The sequence below is a fragment of the Bos taurus genome, chromosome X (assembly GCF_002263795.3).
Source record: "Bos taurus isolate L1 Dominette 01449 registration number 42190680 breed Hereford chromosome X, ARS-UCD2.0, whole genome shotgun sequence".
NCBI classification, from domain to species: Eukaryota; Metazoa; Chordata; class Mammalia; order Artiodactyla; family Bovidae; genus Bos; species Bos taurus.
Window position 1 is genome coordinate 37603677 of NC_037357.1, and position 23741 is coordinate 37627417.

The 23741-nt window shown below is 44.7% G+C and overlaps 1 protein-coding gene across 11 annotated transcripts in view; it reads left to right on the forward strand.

Annotated features, from left to right (window-relative positions):
- Positions 1–23741, forward strand: part of IKBKG (inhibitor of nuclear factor kappa B kinase regulatory subunit gamma) — a 58796-nt gene that overhangs the window by 21068 nt on the left and 13987 nt on the right. For 8 of the 11 annotated variants that reach the window (XM_005227728.5, XM_005227729.5, XM_015461503.3 and 5 more), the window contains exon 10: positions 87–23722. In XM_005227728.5, the coding sequence (XP_005227785.1) occupies positions 87–229 (143 nt within the window). In that variant the 3' untranslated portion in view covers positions 230–23722. 11 annotated transcript variants of the gene reach the window in all.

Here is a 23741-nt window from a genome sequence, read left to right on the forward strand (position 1 = left end):
GTGTTGGTCCTTGCCTTGCCCCACAGTTGTGCAGGGGGACACACACATGAAGCCCACCCCGACTGGTGCCTGATCTCTTTCCCCAGCTCATCACTCCTTTCACCTGAACCCGTCCAGCCAGAGGAGAAGCCCCCCTGACGAGCCGCCCAAGTTCTGCTGCCCCAAGTGTCAGTATCAGGCTCCTGACATAGACACCCTGCAGATACACGTCATGGAGTGCATCGAGTAGGGCTGCAGGCCGCCAGGCAGCCCAGGACAGTGCTCTCTGCTGCTTTCCTCTCCTGTCTGCCTGGGCCTGAACTAGGGGCAGCTGACACAGAGTGGGTGCCCTCTCTGAACCCCGAGACCTAGCCGCAGGCCCCCATGCTTCCACACCCTCGTCCACGGGTTCCCATCTCTTAGGGCAACACGGAGCCCCAGCGAGGCCCACCACTGTGCTCTTTTGTTTTGTTCTGTATGCCTGAGCTGCTTGGCTCTGGGGTTCCCACTTTTTCCACCTGTGCTGGGAAGGTCACGAGCCACAGCTGGGGCTCCCGGACACCAGCTTCCCAGGCTGAGGTGGGCAGAGCCTTCCTCCCAGCCACCTGGCACAGCGCCCAGGGCACAGGTCTTGTAAGCTGGGTGCTGTTCCCTTGGCGGCTGCAGCACATTGGACTGATGCTGTCTGTTACTAATGGACATTGGGGTTGTCACTGTGGTACAAAATCTTTGTGCATCTCTCATACGTACCTTGGGTTGGATCCTTCGAAGTGGCACCATTGAGTATCCACCAGGGCTAGACAGCACTGAGGCCCCTACCCTGGTGTGGCTTCCTGCTCTCCCAACAGCTCTGCCACGGGTGATGGTGTCCAAGAGTGGCGGGGGCGGGGGGGCTTGTGCCCATCCCACAAGGTGAGCTCCTCTCTGTTAAGAGTAAGCTTGACTTATCTCTTCAGAGCTTGAAGGGTCCTTTTCAGTTCTGGTATAAATGGCCTGCTTGGATTTTTTTACCTATTTTTCTACTGGGCAGTTAGTCTTTTATTCCTTGACTTACAAGAGCTCTTTGGTCATTAGGGGGATGGACTCTTCGTGTGTGATGTAACCCATGGTTATCTCTTCCTCCTGACTTGGTACCGGTGTGTTTGCACTGGAGCCTGTTCTCTTGTTGTTTTGTTTATCCTGCACAGCTTCGGATTTAGTGTTGTCACCACCTCTTGGTCTGAGGAGGTGTGCATGCCACAGGTACACTTGCCCCATGCTGTCTGATGCTGCAGTGCACCCTGGTCCTCCCCAGGAGCGCTGCCACCAAAGTCTGTGATGCTGTTCCCTATGCCAGCCCCAGATGCCCCAGCCTGGCCAACAGAAGCCACTTCACCATCTCTGGCAGAGTACCAACACCAGAGAACTCTCTTACAGTTTTGCAAGAATCTGGATATTTCCGAGGATGTCAACGCTGTGGGCATCAACCCTGTAATTGTGGTTTCCTTCTCAGCGCCCAGCATCCCTCTGTGCCCCGGGGGCTGCCTGGTTGGAAATGGGATGACACAGATCCCTGTCCCTGGGTTTTGTGCGGGACCCCTGCTATCTGGCAGTGCCAGGGTGGACTAGGATTGGGATATCAGTCTGGCTAGATGAAGGCCCAGCCAGTATCCTGTTCTGAAAACAAGCCTGGGCTGGGGGCTTTCTTGTCATCTGCAGGGGTAGACTGATCTACTTCCTGAAGCCCAGTGTTCAGTTGCAAATGGTCCTTCAGGAACGTGTTAAAGGCACAGATAGGTTCTCTGCTCATGGATGCTCTTTCAAACTGTATCCTGCAACTTTTCTACAAGAGCACTTGCCATTTTGGGGGAGTGTATTAGTTTCCTGTTGTTGCTGGAGCAGGTGACTTAGACCTGGAGCAGGTGACTTAGGAGGCCTAAGTCTGAAATCCAGGTGTGGGCAGGCTTTGTTCCTTCTAGAGGCCTCTCTCCCAGCTCTCAGTGGTCTTCCTCAGTGTTCCTTGGCAGGTGGACGTGTCTCTCCAGCATCTGCCTCTGTCTCTACATGGTCTCCTCCACTTTTTCTTCTCTTTCAAGGACACTTACTGGATTTGGAGCTCCCCCCCGCCCTGCCCTGAGTCATCCAGGATGACCTCGTCTCCAGATGCTTGCTTTCATCGCATCTACAAAGACCCTTTTTCCAAGTAAGATCACAGTCACACATTCTGGGGGTCAGGACGTGTGCATCTGTGTTGGTCACCGTTCAGCCCAGCACAGGGTCATCTTCTGGTGCCCACAGATGAGGGCAGATGCGTTTGAAGGCAGGCATCTCTGGGATTGGCAGCTCTGATGGAGGGCTTATTCCCTGGGGTGATGGTGACTGCTGTGCTCTGCAGAGGCAGGTAACAACTGTAGTGAGGAAAAATGGAGTTGGGAGTGGGGTAGGTGCTTGCAGGCTCGGGGACTGTTGAGCCTCAGACCCTTCATCTCCAGCTGGACACCGCTGCTGGGGCTGACGCACATGGCTAGGAAAAAGAAAGGGTGGCTCTGTTGGACCACTTGCATCCTGGGTGGTGGCTCCTGGCTGGGTAGGGATTGGTTTAGTGCTTCTAAGATGATGACACATATACACCAGAGTGCTTCTCTGACCAGCTCCCTCCTCTGAAAGGGGGCTGAAGGAAGGGGAGACCCCAGAGTGGTGCGAGGTGGACATTCACTGCCCCCCACAACCCAGGAGCATTGCTGCGGCTCGGGCAGAGGCCCCCACCTAGGCAGCACAGTGGCTGTAGTGGGAGCTTCACACACGTTCCACCTCTGCCCCAAAGCAGCTGCTTTGGGGCTGGCTGGGGACTGGGCGCCGGCCAGGACCCACTGCTGTCTGGAACCTTCTCTTCCTGCAGGCTGGGCACCCACCTCCCATGGGGCCCACAGGATGTGAGAGACTGAAGGTTTTCAACCACCCTTCTGAAACAAGGGGGTGGATTCCTCCTGTGAGGGAAGCAGGTGGCCCCTGGACCCTCACGACCGTGGGTTTGGGTGGTGGAGATGGACAGATAGGACCTCCATGTTGGCATTGCCCATTGCTTCCACACACCCTGCTCCATTACCTGGTTAAGAGAATGCACGTTAAGAGCAATCAAATAAGCACAATACAAAAGCATTTCTTCCTCATGAATGACTAGAACAACATAGACTCAAACTAGACAAAAAGTGATGTCAAAATGGCAACAAACGCTGACTTCCAGTGCCCTGTTGACAATGCGTGGGGACCCACTGCCATGGGGCTGGTCGGGTGGGATGGACAAGCACATAGGGAGTGTCCCAGCCTCCTTAAATCTGCGACTTCGGCACTGTCAGGGTGCTGGCTGCAGCAGCCATCTGTAGCCACCAAAGGCTGTGGAGTAGGAGGCAGCACTTCTGGAGCCGTGGCTACCTCATCACCTGGAACCCACTCTGGAGCACGTGGGTGTGAAAAAGCCAACAGACATAGCGATATATGAAGTGTGACCCCAATAAAAGGAGAACTGTTGTGTGTGCGCTGTTACCGTTTGGATGGCTGTGGTGGTAGGATTACCAGTGATTAAGTTTGCCTTATGTGTTTTATGTATTTTCTGGATGCATATCATTTGCATGTATTACTTTGATAGAGAATGTATGTTACTGTGAACTTGGTCCGGGGTGGGAGCAGCCAAGAGATTTGCCTGCGAGTGGCTGGCAGCAGGTGGTACGAGGGCAGACTCCTTGTTTCTGAGCTGTGTGTGTATACTTTGGAGGGGGGTTGCTGCAAACAACAGAAACGTATTGTTTCCCAGTCGTGGAGGCCGGAAGTCCACGATCCAGGACTGGGCAGGGTCAGTTTCTCCTGATGGCCGTGAGAGAGGGTGTGTTCCAGGCCTCTCTCCTGGGATGGGAGAGGCCGTCTGCGCCCTGTGTCTTCACGTTATCTTTCCTCTGTGCATGTCTGCATCTCCAAGTGTCCCCTTTTATAAGGACACAGTCCCATTGGATTAGGGCCACCCTCGTGACCTCCCTTTAACTCAATCACCCCTGAGAAGACCCAGTGTCCACATGCAGTGGGTGGCATCCTCAGGGCCTGCGGTGAGGGCTGCCCAGTGTCTTCTTGGAGGGGACACATTTCCACCCATAATGTGGGATGCCTAACAGTTTTTTCCAAAAGTGTCTTATTTCTTTTCGGCTCTGCTGGGTCTTTGTTGTTCCGAGGGCTTTCTCTAGTTGTGGTGCACCAGCTTCTCCCTGCAGTGTCTTCTCTTGTTGCAGAGCCTGGGCTCTAGGTGTGCAGGCTCAGTAGTTGCTCCTTGGCATGTGGGGTCTTCCTGGCCCAGGGCTTGAACCCACGTTCCCCGCACTGGCAGGCGGATTCTTACCCACTGGACCACCAGGGAAGTCCCCAGCTCTGTTTTATAGGAGGCTGAAGAGAGCATTTAGGTGACAGCATATAGGAGTCTGCTGTTAGAAAACAGCTGCTCCACCTCCGTGGTGAATTGGAGGCCTTCCATGGTCCGCTGCCTGCTGATGGGTCAGAAAGGGGGCAGGGCTGAGTGTGTTCCTTGGCCACAGAAGGACATCATTGGAAGGGCCAGGCCTGACACATCCCTCGGCAGGCTTTGCCGAGGTGCAGAGAGCAGCAGTGGCTCCTTGGAGAGGAGCTGGAGCCCTGCAGTGTGTTCCCTAGGCCTGTCTGCGGTGTGAGGCTTGCATTGGTGATTTTACCTTTCTGAGTCTCAGGCTCCCCATCCATAAAATGGGACCATCCAAGGTTTGACTTTCATTTCAGTCACTGCTGAGAGCAGGCTGTTGTTTGCATGCTGTTCCGCTGGGGTGGATGGAGAATCAGAGGAAGGGAAATAGGACTGCAGCAGCCGCATTTTGCAGGCTGGTGGTGCGCAGTGTGGCTGCTTCATGGTTTCTGCAGCCTCTGCCCTGACATAGCCAAGTGTCTCCTTCCTTCGTGGTGGCAAAGCTGTGGCAAGGGGGGTGCTTGAACAGCCTTGGCCAGGGCTGGAACTGGAGTCAAGATAGAAACCACAAGACTCCAAAACAGACATTTCAACTTAGGGTCAAACTGCACACTACACTGTGTGTGGGGGGGTGGTGGTCCCCCAAATCCAGGTGGGTACAATTTGGAGCACATTGTCATTGCATCCATGAGGTGGGCCAGGTGGCCCTGCTGTAGCTGATGGGACTCAGTTGCAGTCTATCTGCATTTGTTTTGCTTGTGGCGAACCATCACAAGCCTTCGCTGCATTTCTTCATTTCTTTGTAAAGACTTCTTTAGCCCCATCGAGGTTACCGTTGTGTGGATACTCAGAAATGGCATGAGAAAATGTGCTGACCACACACTGACCTGTGATGGGACCTTCCCTGCTGACTCTGAGAGCAGTTAAGTGCAACCAACTGAACATACAGCAAGAAGCAAAAGTGATTTCGTGAGTCTAGTGGCATTGTGGGGCTGCCACAGGCATCATAAACAGTGCTCTATGGCAGAGGTGCCCATGTTCTCGGTTGCATTAACTGCTCTGCTAAGCACAGGGGTGGCCACCCCTGGCTTTTGTGCTTGTGTTACCCAGTCATTGGTGAGCACTGACTTCCTAACAGTTGCACGTCTCTGAGCACATCCCCAGGGACTGCATTGGGTGCTCAAAACAAAACACACACACACACTGACTGCTAACTAACTAACTGCTTGTTAATCCTTGCAACTTCAAAGATAATGTGACTCACTCTTTAAACCTAATAACACATAATTCCAAGCTGCAAATTATGTTTTTAAAAGCTGATTGTTAAAAGTTTATTTTCAAAGGTGTTCTCCAAACACTTTTTTTTAAATTTTATTTTATTTTTAAACTTCACAAATTGTATTAGTTTTGCCAAATATCAAAATGAATCCGCTACAGGTATACATGTGTTCCCCCATCCTGAACCCTCCTCCCTCCTCCCTCCCCATACCTTCCCTCTGGGCCGTCTCAGTGCACCAGCCCCAAGCATCCAATACCGTGCATAGAACCTGGACTGGCAACTCGTTTCATACATGATACTATACATGTTTCAATGCCATTCTCCCAAATCTTCCCACCCTCTTTCTCTGCAACAGAGTTAGAACAGTCTTACAGACTCCAAACACTTTAATGATGCAGGTGTTTTTTTTTTTTTTTTTTTTCTTGTAGTAAAATACACATAAGATTTACCATTTTAACCATTTTAAGTGCACAGTTTAGTGGCAAGAAGCATATTCACATGGTTGGGCAACCACCCCACCATCCATTCCCAGAACCTTTTCGTCTTCCCTAATGGAAACCTTATCCCCATTAGATACTAACTCCATATCTCTACCTGCCCGGTCCTCATCTGTTTCATGTCAGCAGCATTAGGATATGCAGTTGTGGAGCAGCTCAACTGGCCTTTAGGTAAAGGGGTAGGAACTGGTTTTGTTTGGTCAGCAGGCGAGGGTGCCAGGCACCCTTCTGATTGGCACAGGAGTGCTGGTGATTTGAAGGGAGAGTGAGGTGGGGTCAGTGAGCAGGGTCTCCAGTGAAAACCCACAGCGGGTTGGTCAGGGTCAATGTGGTGAGGTCAGCAGTGTCCGTCCCCGGGGTCAGTTCTTGGATGTTACGATTCCATCCTACTCAGAGATGGGTAGACTCAGGCCCTGTCCTTCCTGAGGATCCCATTTCAAAGGAATGACTCTCAGGTCCCCTAGAAAGCCTCTCCTGGGTTGTTGGAGGTACATGGACATCTCAAAGGGACAGAGCAGGGGTTCACATGTGGGGAGCCTTCTTAGGAAAGACTTGGAGAAAGGGGGAAGGAGGGGGTGCTCAGTCAAATGTTGGCTGGAACAAATTACATTCTCTTGCTAGCCCTGTTTTCTCAGATGGGGACTCAAAAGGGAGCTGGGTTGGCCCAGGGTCCTGACCTTAGGCTGCAAAGAAGTCAGCCACAGTTGGCCATTCCTGAGTGCCAGAGGTTGACTGGCATGTTCTTACCAAGAGTCAATGTCACCCTCTTCCCCTTCCTTGACTGTATCTTTAGGCTTTTGCCCCTTTTTCCCCCCTCCCCCCCAGCCCTCAGCCATAGCAGAGGATGCCCTTTCCCAAATCTTTGCATGGCTCGTTTCTTTTTGTTGTTCAGCTTGCAGTTGAAACATTACCTTCATCTAAAGTCTCCATCCTAAATCCATTGCCCTGTTGGAGTCTCCAATCTTTTCTGGTTTGTTTTCCATCTCTGTCCACTATAGGGTGGAACCCCTGGACCAGCGCGAGGATAGGCAATGAGTTTGCTGAGAAGCCCCGTGTGCACTCATCGCAGGTCAGAAGAGAACAGGGGACTGTCTGCCTTGGTCTCTCGATGCAGGTGCCCCTGCTCTGTCCTTTCTTTAGAGGAGAACCCCCCCATAGGGAGGGGTGTGCGTGTCAGGGGCGGGGTGCAGGCACAGCCGATACTATCGCATCCTGGGTGGAGCAGAGCACAGGGCGTGTGGTAGGTCTGATGCGTCTGGAAGCAGGGAGACCCAGGGATGGAGCTGTTCTGTGAATTCTGCAGGTTCCATTGCGTCTGAGCGTTTTGGGTCTGGGCCGAGGTGGGGATTGATCTCTCAGAATCACGTAGATGTCTGCAGTACCAGAATGAGGATTCAGTCAGCATCCAGGAGTGTGACAGAACAAGCCTGGGCTTCTCTAACCGTGGGCAGTAGTAGTCAAAATTTTCTGTTGAAAATAACTACAAATGACAGATGAAATATTCTTCAAATCTGTTAAAGCAGTTTAGAACCAACGAGAGTGAAAGCTGAGAGGAAATGGGAGTCTGAGAAGGAGGCCACTGAGGCTACTGTGCCCCAAGGATGCAGGTTCTGGAACTGAACACAAGGGAGGCCGAAAGTCAACCCAACTCACCCCAGCGCTGGGGCTGCAGGGAGTGTTGATGAGGTGCTCACAGACACAGGATACCAAAGCATGAATTTGGGGTTGTAGGCCTGGCTCTGTGCTGTTTGGGTTTGAGTAGCTGGGGTGCTTTAGGGACTTCAAGGCCTAAATTTGGTTCCAAGTGTTCCTGGGCTGATAGCACCCATGTGACTTTCTCAGGGCTGTTGTAACACATGACCACAAACTGGATGGCTTAACAAAAATTTATTCTCTTTCTGAAATCCAGTTGGGAGCAGGGGCACCTCATGCTTCAGACTCTGAGGGCAATCCTGTTCCACACCTTGCTCCCAGCCTCACATTGGTGGCCTGTGGTCCTTGGTGTTCTTTGACTCTTAGACGTGTCACTTCAGTCTCTGCCTCATTTTTATATGGCCTTCTCCCTGTGTGTCTCTATGTCTCACTTTCTTTTCTTATAAGGGCACCAGTCATTGGATTAGGGCTACCCCAAGCCTGTATGACTACATCTTAACTTGATTACATCTAAAGAGACCCCATTTCCAAATACGGTCACATTTACAGGCAGTGGAGCTTAGGTCTTAAACATCTTTTTGGGGGACACTATGGCTTGTCAGGTTGGGCTGCTATCACAGACTAGCACAGTCTACTATAGACAGGCTGGAAGTCCAAGGTCATGGTACCAGCGGATCTCGTGTCTGGAGATGGCCTACTTGTGCTTCATAAGCAGCCACCTTCTTGTGTCCTCACATGGCAGAACGGGTGAGCGAGCTCTTTGGGGTCTCTTTTATCAGGGCACTAATTCCATTCATGAGGGCTCTACTCTCATGACCCAGATCATCTCCCAAAGGCCCCACCTCCAAAGTCCATAATTTTTCAGGTCAGGATTTCAACACATGAATTTTGAGGGGACACAAACATTCAGTCTGTGGCACAATCCATCCCATAATAGTACCATTAAATGCCTAGCAAAAGGAGGCAACAAAGAATCCTCACAAAAAAAGTTTTTTTTTTTTTTTGGACAGTGAACAGTATACAGTTAAACCACCAAGCACTCAATGCCACAAGGCACCCTGAACAGGACAGTTTGCATGAGACATCCCAGGGAACAGAAGTACAAGCAGAAATACACAAATGGGACCTATTCAAACAGGAAATTTTCCACAGTGAATGAAACTATTGATAAAAACAAAAAGGCCACCTACTGAATGGGAGAAAATATTTGCAAATGACGTTTTTTTAAAATTTATGTTGGAGTATCATTGATTTGGCCTTTTTTACAGTTCATGAGGTTCTCACAGCAAGTATACTGGGGTGGTTTGCCATTCCCTCCTCTGGTGGATCACGTTTTGTCCGAACTCTTCTGCTACGGCCCATCTGTCTTGGGTGGCTCTGCACGTCATGGCCCATAGCTTCACTGAGTTATGCAAGCCCCTTCGCCACAACAAGGCTATGATGCATGAAAGGGGCCAAATCATCTCCCATGCTAGTAAGGTCATGCTTAAAATCTTGCATGCTAGGCTTCAGCATTATGCGAACCAAGAGCTTCCAGATGTCCACAAGAAAGAAAGTGAAAGTGAAGTCTCTCAGTCATGTCCAACTCTTTGTGACTCCATGGACTGTAGCCTATCACACTCCTCCATCCATGGGATTTTCCAGGCAAGAGTACTAGAGTGGGTTTCCATTTCCTTCTCCAGAGGATCTTCTTGACCCAGGGATCAAACCCAGATCTCCTGCATTGTAGGCAGATGCTTTACTGTCTGAGCCACCAGGGAAGTCCGTTTTAGAAAAGGAAGAGGAACTAGAGGTCAAATTGTCAACATTCGCTGGATTATAGAGAAAGCAAGGTAGTTTCAGAAAAACATCTACCTCTCTTTCTTCGACTGTGCTAAGTAAGGTCTTTGACTATGTGGATCATGACAAACTGTGGAAAGCTCTTACAGAGATGGGAATACCAGCCCATCGTACCTGTCTCCTGAGAAACCTGTATGCGGGTCAAAAAGCAACAGTTAGAACCCTGTATGGAACAACTGATTGGTTCAAGATTGAGAAAGGAAAACTACAGGGCTGTCTGCTTACTCTAAATGCTGTCTGTTTGATCTATATGGTGAGCACATCATGAAATACCAAGCTGGATGAGTTACAAGCTGAAATCAAGATAAGCAGGAGAAACATCAACAACCTCAGATACGCGGATGATACCAGTCTAACGGTAGAAAGCAAAGAGGAACTAAAGAGCCTCTTGATGAGGGTGAAGGAGGATAATGAAAAAGCTGGCTTAAGACTAAATATTTAAAAAACTAAGATCATGGCATCCAGCCTCATTACTGCATGGCAAATAGAAGGGGAAAAGGTGGAAGTAGTTACAGATTTCCTCTTCTTGGGCTTCAAAATCACCACAGATGGTGACTGCAGCCATGAAATCAGAAGATGATTGCTTCTTGGCAAGAAAAGGATGGCAAACCTAGAGAGGCTGTTAAAATCAGAGACATTACTCTGCCGACAAAGGTCCCTGTATTCAAGGCTAAGGTCTTCTCAGTGGTCACATATGGTTGTGAGAGCTAGACAGTTAAGAAAGCTGAGTGCCAAAGAATTGATGCCTTCAAGCAGTGGTGCTAGAGAAGACTCCTGAAAGTGCCTTGGACAGAAAGGAGATGAAACCAGTCAATCCTAAAGGAAAACCCTGAATATTCACTGGAAGGACGGATGTTGAAGCCAAAGCTCCAGTATTTTGGTCACCTGATGTGAACAGACGACTCATTGGAAAAGTCCCTGATGCTGGGAAAGATTGAGGGTAGAAGGAGAAGAGGGTGTCAGAGGTTGAGATGGCTGGACAGCATCAGAGATGAACATGAACTTGGGCAAACTCCAGGAGATGGTGAGGGATAGAGAGACCTGGCATGCTGAAGTCTATGGGGTCGCAAAGTGTCGAACACAACTGAGTGACTGAACAACAATGGTTGATTTACAATTCTGTGTTAGTTTCAGGTGTACAACAAAATGATTCACTTATCAGTTCAGTTCAGTCACTCAGTCGTGTCCGACTCTGCAACCCCATGAATTGCAGCACGTCAGGCCTCCCTGTCCATCACCAACTCCCAGAGTTCACTCAGACCCACGTCCATCGAGTCAGTGATGCCATACAGCCATCTCATCCTCTGTCGTCCCCTTCTCCTTCTGCCCCCAATCCCTCCCAGCATCGGAGTCTTTTCCAATGAGTCAACTCTTCGCATGAGGTGGCCGAAGTACTGGAGTTTCAGCTTCAGCATCATTCCCTCCAAAGAAATCCCAGGGCTGATCTCCTTCAGAATGGACTGGTTGGATCTCCTTGCAGTCCAAGGGACTCTCAAAGAGTCTTCTCTAACACCACAGTTCAAAAGCATCAATTCTTCGGCACTCAGCTTTCTTCACAGTCCAACTCTCACATCCATACATGACCACTGGAAAAACCATAGCCTTGACTAGACGGACCTTTGTTGGCAAAGTAATGTCTATGCTTTTGAATATGCTATCTAGGTTGCTCATAACTTTTCTTCCAAGGAGTAAGCGTCTTTTAATTTCATGGCTGCAGTCACCATCTGCAGTGATTTTGGAGCCCCCAAAAATAAAGCCTGACACTGTTTCCCCATCTGTTTCTTATGAAGTGATGGGACCGGATGCCATGATCTTCATTTTCTGAATGTTGACTCACTTATATATATACATATATCCACTCTTTTTTAGATTCTTTTCCATATAGGCCATTACAGAGTACTGAATAGTGTTCCCTGTGCTATACAGTAGGTGCTTATTATCTATTTTATATATAGTAGAGTGTATATGTCAATCCCAATCTCCCAATTTGTTCCCACCCACACCATGCTTTCCCCCTTGTTAACATAAGTTTGTTTTCTACATCTATGACTCTATTTCTGTTTTGTAAATAAGTTCATTTCTACCATTTTTTAGATTTCACATATAAGCAATATCATATGATATTTGTGTTTCCCTGTCTGACTGACTTCACTCAGTATCACAGTCTTTATGTCCATCCATATGGCTGCAAATGGCATGATTTTTTTCTCTTTTATGGCTGATATTTCATTGTATATATGTACCACGTCTTTTAAAATCCATTTATCTATTGATGGACATTAGATTTCTTCCCTGTCTTGGATATAAAAAGTGCTGCTGTGAACACTGGAGTGCATATACATTTTTGAATTATGTTTTTTTCTGGGTATATGCTCAGTAGTGGGATTACTGGGTCATTTGGTAGTTCTGTTTTTAGTTTTTTTTAATTTATTTGTTTTAATTGGAGGCTAATTACTTTGCAGTATTGTAGTGGTTTTTGCCATACATTGACAAGAATCAGCAATGGGTGCACATGTATCCCCCATTCTGAACCCCGCTCCCACCTACCTCCCGATCCCATCCCTCAGGGTCATCCCAGTTTGCCGGCCTTGAGCACCCTGTGTCATGCACTGAACCTGGACTGGTGATCTGTTTTACATATGGTAATATACATGTTTCAAGGATATTCTCTCAAAGCATCCCACCCTCGCCTTCTCCCACAGAGTCCAAAAGTCTGTTCTGTATATCTGTGTCTCTTTTGCTGTCTTCCACATAGGGTCATGGTTACCATCTTGCTAAACTTCATATATCTGCCTTAATATACTGTATTGGTGTTTTTCTTTCTGACTTACTTCACTCTGTATAATAGGCTCCAGTTTCATCCACCTCATTAGAACTGATTCAAATGTATTCTTTTTAATAGCTGAGTAATACTCCATTGTGTATATGTACCACAGCTTTCTTATCCATTCATCTGCTGATGGACATCTAGGTTGCTTGCATGTCCTAGCTATTGTAAACAGTGCTGCAATGAACATTGGGGTACAAGTGTCTCTTTCAATTCTTGTTTCCTGGTGTGTATGCCCAGCAGTGGGATTGCTGGGTCGTATGGGAGTTCTGTTCTCAGTTTTTTAAGGAATCTCCATACTGTTCTCCATAGTGGCTGTACTGGTTTGCATTCCCACCAACAGTGTAAGAGGGTTCCCTTTTCTCCGCACCCTCTCCAGCATTTATTGTTTGTAGACTTTCAGATGGGAACCATTCTGACTGCCGTGAGATGGTATCTCATTGTGGTTTTGATTTGCATTTCTCTAATAATGAGTGATGTTGAGCATCTTTTCATGTGTTTGTTAGCTATCTGTATGTCTTCTTTGGAGAAATGTCTGTTTAGTTCTTTGGCCCACTTTTTGATTGGGTCGTTTATTTTTCTGGAATTGAGCTGCATGAGCTGCTTGTATATTCTTGAGACTGACTTTTTGTCAGTTGCTTCATTTGCTATTATTTTCTCCCATTCTGAAGGCTGTCTTTTCATCTTACTTATAGTTTCCTTTGTTGTGCAAATGCTTTTCAGTTTAATTAGATGCCATTTGTTAATTTTTCCTTTTATTTCCATTACTCTGGGAGGTGGGTGATAGAGAATCCTGCTGTGATTTATGTCGGAGAGTGTTTTGCCTACGTTTTCCTCTAGGACTTTTATAGTTTCTGGTCTTCAATTTAGATCTTTAACCAATTTTGAGTTTAATTTTGTGTATGGTGTTAGAAAGTGTTCTAGTTTCATGCTTTTCCAAGTTTTCCCAGCACCACTTGTTAAAGAGATTGTCTTTTCTCCGTTGTATATTCTTGCCACCTTTGTCAAAGATAAGGTGTCCATATGTGCATGGATTTATCTCTGGGCTTTCTATTTTGTTCCATTGATCTATATTTCTGTCTTTGTGCCAGTACCATATTGTCTTGATGACTGTAGCTTTATAGTATAATCTGAAGTCAGGCAGGTTGATTCCTCCAGTTCCATTCTTTTTTCTCAAGATTGCTTTGGCTACTCGAGGTTTTTTGTATTTCCATACAAATTGTGAAATTATTTGTTCTAGTTCTCTGAAGAATATCGTTGGTAGCTTGATATGGATTGCATTGAATCTATAGATTGCTTTGGGCAGTATACTCATTTTCACTATATTGATTCTTCCCATCCATGAAGATGGTATATTTCCCCATCTATTTGTGTCATCTTTGATTTCTTTCATCAGTGTTTTATAGTTTTCTATATGTAGGTCTTTTGTTTCTTTAGGTAGATTTATTCCTAAGTATTTTATTCTTTTCGTTGCAATGGTGAATGGAATTGTTTCCTTAATTTCTCTTTCTGTTTTCTCATTGTTAGTGTATAGGAATGCAAGGGATTTCTGTGTGTTAATTTTATATCCTGCAACTTTACTATATTCATTGATTACCTCTAGTAATTTTCTGGTGGTGTCTTTGGGGTTTTCTATGTAGAGAATCATCTCATTTGCAAACAGTGAGAGTTTTACTTCTTTTCCAATCTGGATTCCTTTTATTTCTTTTTCTTACCTGATTGCTGTGAGTAAAACTTCCAAAACTATGTTAAATAGTAGTGCTGAGAGTGGGAACCCTTGTCTTATTCCTGACTTTAGGGGAAATACTCTCAGTTTTTCACCATTGAGGATAATGTTTGCTGTGGGTTTATCATATATGGCTTTTATTATGTTGAGGTATGTTCCTTCCATACCTGCTTTCTGGAGGGATTTTTTTTTTTTATCATAAATGGATGTTGAATTTTATCAAGAGCTTTCTCTGCATCTATTGAGATAATCATATGGTTTTTATCTTTCAATTTGTTAATGTGGTGTATTACATTGATTGCTTTGTGGATATTGAAGAATCCATGCATCCCTAGGATAAAGCCCACTTGGTCATGACGTATGATCATTTTAATATGTTGTTGGATTCTGTTTGCTAGAATTTTGTTGAGGATTTTTGCATCTATGTTCATCAGAGATATTGGCCTGTTGTTCTCTTTTTTTGTGGCATCTTTGTCTGGTTTTGGTATTAGGGTGTTGGCAGCCTCATAGAATGAGTTTGGCAGTTTTCCTTCCTCTGCAATTTTCTGGAAGAGTTTGAGTAGGATAGGTGTTAGTTCTCTAAATTTTTGGTAGAATTCAGCTGTGAAGCCATCTGGTCCCGGGCTTTTGTTTGTTGGAAGATTTTTGATTCCTGTTTCGATTTCCGTGCTTGTGATGGGTCTGTTAAGATTTTCTATTTCTCCCTGGTTCAGTTTTGGAAAGTTATACTTTTCTAAGAATTTGTCCATTTCTTCCAAGTTGTCCATTTTATTGGCCTATAGTTGCTGATAGTAGTCTCTTATGATCCTTTGTATTTCTGTGTTGTCTGTTGCGATTTCTCCATTTTTATTTCTAATTTTGTTGAATTGATTCTTCTTCCTTTTTTTCTTGATGAGTCTGGCTACTGGTTTGTCTATTTTATTTATCTGCTCAAAGAACCAGCTTTTAGTTTTGTTGAGTTTTGCTATAGTCTTCTTTGTTTCTTTTTCATTTATTTCTGCCCTAATGTTTATGATTTCTTTCCTTCTACTAACCCTGGAGTTTTTCATTTCTTCTTTTTCTTGTTGCTTTAGGTGTAAAGTTAGGTTATGTATTCTACTTTTCTCTTGTTTCTTGAGGTAAGCTTGTATTGCTATGAAACTTCCACTTAGCACTGCTTTCCCTAAATCCCATAGGTTTTGGGTTGTGTTTTCGTTTTCATTTGTTTCAATGCATATTTTGATTTCTTTTTTGATTTCTTCTGATTTGCTGGTTATTCTGAAGCATGTTCTTTAGCCTCCATATGTTTGTATTTTTAATAGTTTTTTTCCCCTGTAGTTGACATCTAATCTTAACTGCATTGTGATCAGAAAAGATGCTTGAAATGATTACACAGTTTTTTGAATTTACCAAGGCTAGATTTATTGCCCAGGATGTGATCTATCCTGGAGAATGTTCCATGTGCACTTGAGAAAAAGGTGAAATTCATTGTTTTGGGGTGAAATGTCCTACAGATATCAATTAGGTCTAACTGGTCCATTTAAAGTTTGTGTTTACTTGTTAATTTTCTGTTTAGTTGATCTATCCATGGGTGTAAGTGGGGTATTAAAGTCTCCCACTATTATTTTGTTACTGTTAATTTCCCCTTTCATACTTGTTAGCATTTCCTTTACATATTGTGCTGCTCCTATGTTGGGTGCATATATATATGTAAATATATATATATATACATACACACACACACCTATATATATATAAAATAATTGTTTTATATATATATATATATATATATATAATAGTTACATCTTCTTCTTGGATCGATCCTTTGATCATTATGTAGTGTCCTTCTTTGTCTCTTTTCACAGCCTTTATTTCAAAGTCTATTTTATCTGATATGAGTATTGCTACTCTTGCTTTCTTTTGGTCTCCATTTGCATGGAATATCTTTTTCCAGCCCTTCACTTTCAGTCTGTATGTGTCCCTTGTTTTGAGGTGGGTCTCTTGTAGACAGAATATATAGGGGTCTTGTTTTTGTATCCATTCAGCCAGTCTTTGTCTTTTGTTTGGGGCATTCAACCCATTTACATTTAAGGTAATTATTGATAAGTATGACCCCATTGCCATTTACTTTGTTGTTTTGGGTTCAAGTTTATAAACCTTTTTTCTGTTTCCTGAGAAATAAATTAAGTAAATGAAATAAATGCTTTAGCATTTGTTGAAGAGCTGGTTTGGTCGTGCTGAATTCTCTCAGGTTTTGCTAGTCTGTAAAGCTTTTGATTTCTCCTTCATATTTGAATGAGATCCTTGCTGGGTTTCTTGGACTTGGGTGGCTATTTCCTTCCCCATTTTAGGGAAGTTTTCAACTGTTATCTCCTCAAGTGTTTTCTCATGCCCTTTCTTTTTGTCTTCTTCTTCTGGGACTCCTATGATTTGAATGTTGGGGAATTTAACATTGTTCCAGAGGTCTCTGAGGCTGTCCTCATTTCTTTTAATTCTTTTTTCCTCTCTCCTTCATTTATTTCCACCTTTCTATCTTCCACCTCACTTATCTTATCCTTTGCCTCAGTTATTCTACTGTTGGTTCCCTCCAGAGTGGTTTTGATCTCAGTTATTGCATTATTCATTATTGATTGACTCTTTTTTATTTCTTCTCGGTCCTTGATAAACATTTCTTGAATCTTCTCAATCCTTGTCTCTAGTCTATTTACCTGTAACTCCATTTCGTTTTCAAGATTTTGGATCCTCTTTACTATCATTAGTCTGAATTCTTTTTCAGGTAGACTCCCTATCTCCTCCTCTTTGGTTTGGTTTGGTCGGCATTTATCATGTTCCTTTACCTGCTGACTATTTCTTTGCCTTTTCATTTGTTTATTTCTTTTTAAATATAAATTTATTTATTTTAATTGAAGGCTAATTACTTTACAATATTGTATTGGTTTTGCCATACGACATGAATATGCCATGGGTGTACATGTGTTCTCCATCCTGAACCCCCCTCCCACCTCCCTCCCCATCCCCTCCCTCTGGGTCTTCCCAGTGTCATTTGTTTAGATTGCTGTGTTTGGGGTGGCCTTTCTGTAGGCTGGAAGTATGTGGTTCCTCTTTATTTTGGAGGTTGCTCTGTGTGGGTGGGGTTGGACGAGTGGCTTGTCAAGATTTCCTGGTTAGGGAAGCTTGCATCTGTGTTCTGGTGGGTGGAGCTGGATCTCTTCTCTCTGGAGTGCAATGAAGTGTCCAGTGTGATTTTTGGGGTGTCTGTGGCTTTGGCATGACATTGGGCAGCCTGTATTTTAATGCTCAGGGCTGTGTTCCTGTGTTGCTGGAGAATCAGCATGGTATGTCTTGCTCTGGAATTTGTTGGCTCTTGGGTGGAGCTTGGTTTAAGTGTAGGTATGGAGGCTTTTGGATGAGCTCTTGTCAATTCATGTTCCCTGGAGTTAGGAGTTTTCTGGTGTTCTCAAGTTTTGGATTTAAGCCTCCTGCCTCTGGCTTTCAGTCTTATTCTTACAGTAGCCTCAAGAATTCTCCATCCATATAGCACAGATGATAAAACATCTAGGTTAATGGTGAAAAGATTCTCCACAGTGAGTGGCACCCAAAGAGGTTCACAGAGTTACATGGAGAAGAGAAGAGGGAGGAGGGAGATAGAGGTGACCAGGAGGAGAAGAGGGATTTATTATGAGGGCCTAATTGTTTGCTTATATTGGCCTTAGGCACTCTTGGCCCTGTTGTTTTCCACTGGCTGGAGGAGGAGGGTGTTTCAGTATTTCTTGTAGCATAAAATAAAGCTGAACTATCATTCTGTGTCTGAATATATTTTCAAATACTGGGCCTCCACAGTTTCTTGCCTTTCTCCTTGGTTTCAAGGGAAGGTTCTGGGCTTCAGATAGTCTAGTAGTACAGTATAATTGAAGACAATTTAGGAAATGGAAGAAAATTAAAATCTATTATGGCTTCTCATTCAGCATTAACTGTGGTCGGTACTTTGGAATATTTTCTTAGTTTTATATTGGCATTTATATGGCTCAGCTGGTAAAGAATACGCCTTTAATGAGGGAGACCTGGGTTCGAGCCCTGGGTTGGGAAGATCTCCTGAGAAGGGAAAGGCTATGCATTCCAGCATTCTGACCTGGAGAATTCCATGGATTGTATAGTCCATGGGGTCACAGTGTTGGACACAACTGATTGTCACATCATCTATAACAATAATTAATTTTTGCATATTCAGTATTAATTTTTTCCTGGAATTGTTTTTATTTAACATATAAGCATTTTGTCTTTCAAAAATTTATTCAAAAACATGTATTTGGATGCATATAAGAAGTAGCATAATGTAAGTGTTCAGTCAGTTCAGTTCAGTCTCTCAGTCATGTCCAATTCTTTGCAACCCCATGGGCTGCAGCACGCCAGGCATCCCTGTCCATCACCTACTCCTGGAGTTTACCTAAACATATCCACTGAGTCCGTGATGCCATTCAAACATCTCAACTTCTGTCATCCTCTTCTGCCACCTTCAATCTTTCCCAGTATCAGGGTCTTTTCAAATGAGTCAGTTCTTCGCATCAGGTGGCCAAAGTACTGGAGTTTCAGCTTCAACATCAGTCCTTCCAATGAATATTCAGGACTGATCTCCTTTAGGATGGACTGGTTGGATCTCCTTATAGTCCAAGGGACTCTCAAGAGTCTTCTCCAACACTACAGTTCAAAAGCATCAATTTTTCAGCACTCAGCTTTATTTTATATTCCAACTCTCACATCCATACATGACTAGTGGAAAAACCATGGCCTTGACTAGATGGACCTTTGTTGGGAAAGCAATGTCTCTGCTTTTTAATGTGCTGTCTCAGTTCAGTTCAGTTCAGTCGCTCAGTCGTGTCCAACTCTTTGTGACCCAATGAATTGCAGCACGCCAGGCCTCCCTGTCCATCACCAACTCCCAGAGTTCACTCAATCGCACGTCCATCGAGTCCCTGATGCCATGCAGCCATCTCATCCTCTGTCGTCCCCTTTTCCTTCTGCCCCCAATCCCTCCCAGCATCAGAGTCTTTTCCAATGAGTCAACTCTTCGCATGAGGTGGACAAAGTACTGGAGTTTCAGCTTTAGCATCAGTCCTTCCAAAGAACACCCAGGGCTGATCTCCTTTAGAATGGACTGCTTGGATTTCCTTGCAGTCCAAGGGACTCTCAAGAGTCTTCTCCAACACCACAGTTCAAAAGCATCAATTCTTCAGTGCTCAGCTTTCTTCACAGTCCAACTCTCACATCCATACATGACTACTGGAAAAACCATAGCCTTGACTAGATGGACCTTTGTTGGCAAAGTAGTGTCTCTGCTTTTGAATATGCTATCTAGGTTGGTCATAACTTTCCTTCCAAGGAATAAGCATCTTTTAATTTCATGGCTGCAATCACCATCTGCAGTGTGATTTTGGAGCCCCCAAAAATAAAGTCTGACACTGTTTCCACTGTTTCCCCATCTATTTCCCATGAAGTGATGGGACCAGATGCCATGATCTTTGTTTTCTGAATGTTGGGCTTTAAGCCAACTTTTTAACTCTCCTCTTTCACTTTCATCAAAAGGCTCTTTAGTTCCTCTTCACTTTCTGCCATAAGGGTGGTGTCATCTGCATATCTGAGGTTATTGATATTTCTCCCAGAACTCTTGATTCCAGCTCGTGCTTCTTCCAGCCCAGCATTTCTCATAATGTACTCGGCATATAAGTTAAATAAGCAGGGTGACAGCATACAGCCTTGACGTACTCCTTTTCCAATTTGGAACCAGTCTGTTGTTCCATGTCCATTTCTAACTGTTGCTTCCTGACCTCATATAGGTTTCTCAAGAGGCAGGTCAGGTGGTCTGGTATTCCCATTTCTTTCAGAATTTTCCACAGTTTATTGTGATCCACACAGTCAAAGGCTTTGGCATAGTCAATAAAGCAGAAATAGATGTTTTTCTGGAACTCTCTTGCTTTTTTGATGATCCAGCGGATGTTGGCAATTTGATCTCTGGTTCCTCTGCCTTTTCTAAAACCAGCTTGAACATCTGGAAGTTCATGGTTCATGTACTGCTGAAGCCTGGCTTACAGAACTTTGAGCATTACTAGCCTGTGAGATGAGTGCAATTGTGCAGTAGTTTGAGCATTCTTTGGCATTGCCTTTGCTGTCTAGGTTGGTCATAACTTTCCTTCCTAGGAGTAAGTGTCTTTTAATTTCATGGCTGCAATCACCATCTGCAGTGTGATTTTGGAGCCCCCCAAAATAAAGTCTGACACTGTTTCCACTGTTTCCCCATCTATTTCCCATGAAGTGATGGGACCAGATGCCATGATCTTAGTTTTATGAATGTTGAGCTTTAAGCCAACTTTTTCACTCTCCTCTTTCACTTTCATCAACAGATTCTTTAGTTCCTCTTCACTTTCTGCCATAAGGGTGCTGTCATCTGCATATCTGAGGTTATTGATGTTTCTCCCAGCAATCTTGATTCCAGCTTGTGCTTCATCCAGCCCAGTGTTTCTCATGATGTACTCTGCATATAAGTTAAATAAGCAGGGTGACAATATACAGCCTTGATGTACTCCTTTCCCTATTGGAACCAGTCTGTTGTTCCATGTCCATTTCTAACTGTTGCTTCCTGACAGGCATACAGACTTCTCAAGAGGAAGTTCAGGTGGTCCAGTATTCCTATCTCTTGTTAAACATTTAATATGTTTCTATTTGTCCCTAATAATGATTCAGTGGAATTCTTCTGTATAAGTCTTTGCCTGATTGGTTATGTCCTCAAGATAGGTTCCAAAGGGTAGAAATACTGAGATAAAATTTTACTTTTCTATTGATTTTTTAAGGCTATTGGCCTACAGTAGGTGGTTGCTACTCAAAAGTGTGCCTCCCCCCCAGAATTCTAGTTTGCCGACCACCTTTACCAGTAGGTCTGATTCCTCCCAAAGTAAAAACCTTAGCTTGCAGAAGATCAAACAACTCAGAAACTATAGAACTGTAACTTTATGGCCTACTGACCTTGTTTCTGATCAATGTAGAAAAGTTTGGGGACAATTAGTTAAGTCTTTGGGGGAGGAGTTAGCTCCCTCCAATGTTTAGTATTTGCTGCAACCTCATGAAATTTCCTGATAGTTTTAGTAGTTCTGTGAATAACACCATATTTTCTACATGTATGATCAGGTTATCTGCAGATAAGGTGTACTCAGTCACTCAGTTGTGTTCAACTCTTTGCAACCCCATGGATTATAGCCTGCCAGGCTCCTCTGTCCATGGAATTTTCCAGGTAAGAATACTCAAGTGGGTTGCCATTTCTTCCTCCAGGGGATCTTTCTGACCTAGGGATCGAGCCCACATCCCCTGCAGTGGCAGGCAGATTTTTTACCATTGTGCCTCCTGGGAAGTGGCACAGTGTTAACATTGAAAGAAAGTAAATGTGCATCTTCACTGAATAAAGATTAAGTAAATCAGAATAAGCCCATCCCTTGGTGGCTCAGTGGTAAAGAACCCACCTGCCAATGCAAGAGACTCGGATTTCATCTGATTCAGGAAGATCCCCTGGAGTAGAAAAGGACAACCCATCAGGTATTCTTGCCTGGGAAATCCCATGGACAGAGGATCCTGGTGGGCTGCAATCCATAGGGTTGTGGAGTAGAATACAATTGAGCAACTAAACAACAAAACAATAAGAAAGAAATCCGAAGAAGTTGAGAATCTGTGTGAGGAGATGATATGTTCCTGTTTTAATAGTATGCTCCCACTATGTGACTGTGGGTATTACTTTTGACCTTTTTTAAATTTGTGTGGGTCTCAGTTGCAGCATGCAGGATCTTCAATGCAGCATGCGAGCTCTTATTTAATAATTGCAGCGATGTGGGATCTAGTCAGCTCACAAGGAATTGAACCTGGGCAACCTGCATTGGAATTGTGGAGTCCTAGCCACTGGACCACCAGGGAAGTCCCTGACATCAGTATTTTCTTTATTTGGGAAAATAATTGTCTGCTCTATTAGATTAATGGGCTTCCCAGGTGGCACAGTGGTAAAGAATCCACCTGCTAATGCAGGAGATGCAAGAGATGCAGTTTCAAACCCTGGGTTGAGAAGATCCCTTGGAGAGGAAATGGCAACCCACTCCAGTATTCTTGCCTGGAAAATTCCAGGGACAGAGGAGACTGGCAGTCTACTGTCTATGGGGTTGCAAAGAGTTGAATGTGACAGTCAGACTGAGCATGCATGCTCTATTAGATTAAGAAATAATCTTTCCCAGTCTTGTTCCTTTAAAACATTGGAACTTGATTTTGAATTTGATGAAAAGTGTATACCACTGTCGAGGACATGTATGAGTTTCATAACCCAGCATCTATTTTCCTTTTCTTGGTACTGATATGCTGTCACCTGGGAAAATTGCCCCTTTCCTTTTCTCTCAGCCACTGTGACTGTGATAGAGTTGACTTCACCTCTGATTCCAGGGGTTGGCATGTGGCCCAGGCCTGCCAACTTGAAGCACTGCTTTCCTGCATCTGTGGTGATATCATCCAACCAGTGACACTTTGGGTCTCTAGGGGAGACAGGATGTCAAAGGACAGAGGGAGAGTTGGAGCAAGAAGGCAAATCTCAGGGAACAAAATGCTGGATCTAGCCATGCCTAAAGACAAACTACTTCTGTACCTTGTAGTTACACAGACCCAGAAACTCTCCCTTTGGCTGAAAAACCACTGTGGATATTCTTGGTTGTTTTTGTTCCACTTGTTTTTCACTTGCAATAGCAAAGTCTTGACTATCAGTGAATTGAAGAATCATAATTTTCTTTTTTACTTAACCAATGTGGTCTGATGGAGAAGGCAATGGCACCCCACTCCAGTACTCTTGCCTGGAAAATCCCATTGGCAGAGGAGCCTGGTAGGCTGCAGTCCATGGGGTCGCTAAGAGTTGGACACGACTGAGCAACTTCACTTTCACTTTTCATTTTCTTGCATTGGAGAAGGAAATGGTAACCCACTCCAGTGTTCTTGCCTGGAGAATCCCAGGGACGGCAGAGCCTGATGGGCTGCCGTCTATGGGGTCACACAGAGTCAGACACGACTGAAGTGACTTAGCATAGCATAGCAATGTGGTCTGAAGACTTGGTCCTTCTTTAATACTTCAAGGGAGAAATAGGCCTATTTTGTTACTAAGGGATTAGTTCCTTGCTGATCAACCCATATCATGGTAGAAAAGGAGCCCAGTGAGTCAAAGGAGGGGAGGGACACTGCAAGGGGCAGCTGGAGGAAGGGGACAAGGAGGGTGACCATCCCTTGCCAGATAGGGCACCCAGAATCGACCCAAAATTGGGCCATATAGTGGATACGGCGAAGCCTGTGCCATCCACAGTACTTTAAGAGCTGTATAATATTCCTCAGAATGTGTAATCCATAGTTATTTTAACCAATCTCTTGTATACAGGTCTTTAGGCTGTTTGAAATTTGTCAGTATTATAAACGAACCTGAAATGGATATCCTGGTACATTTGTTT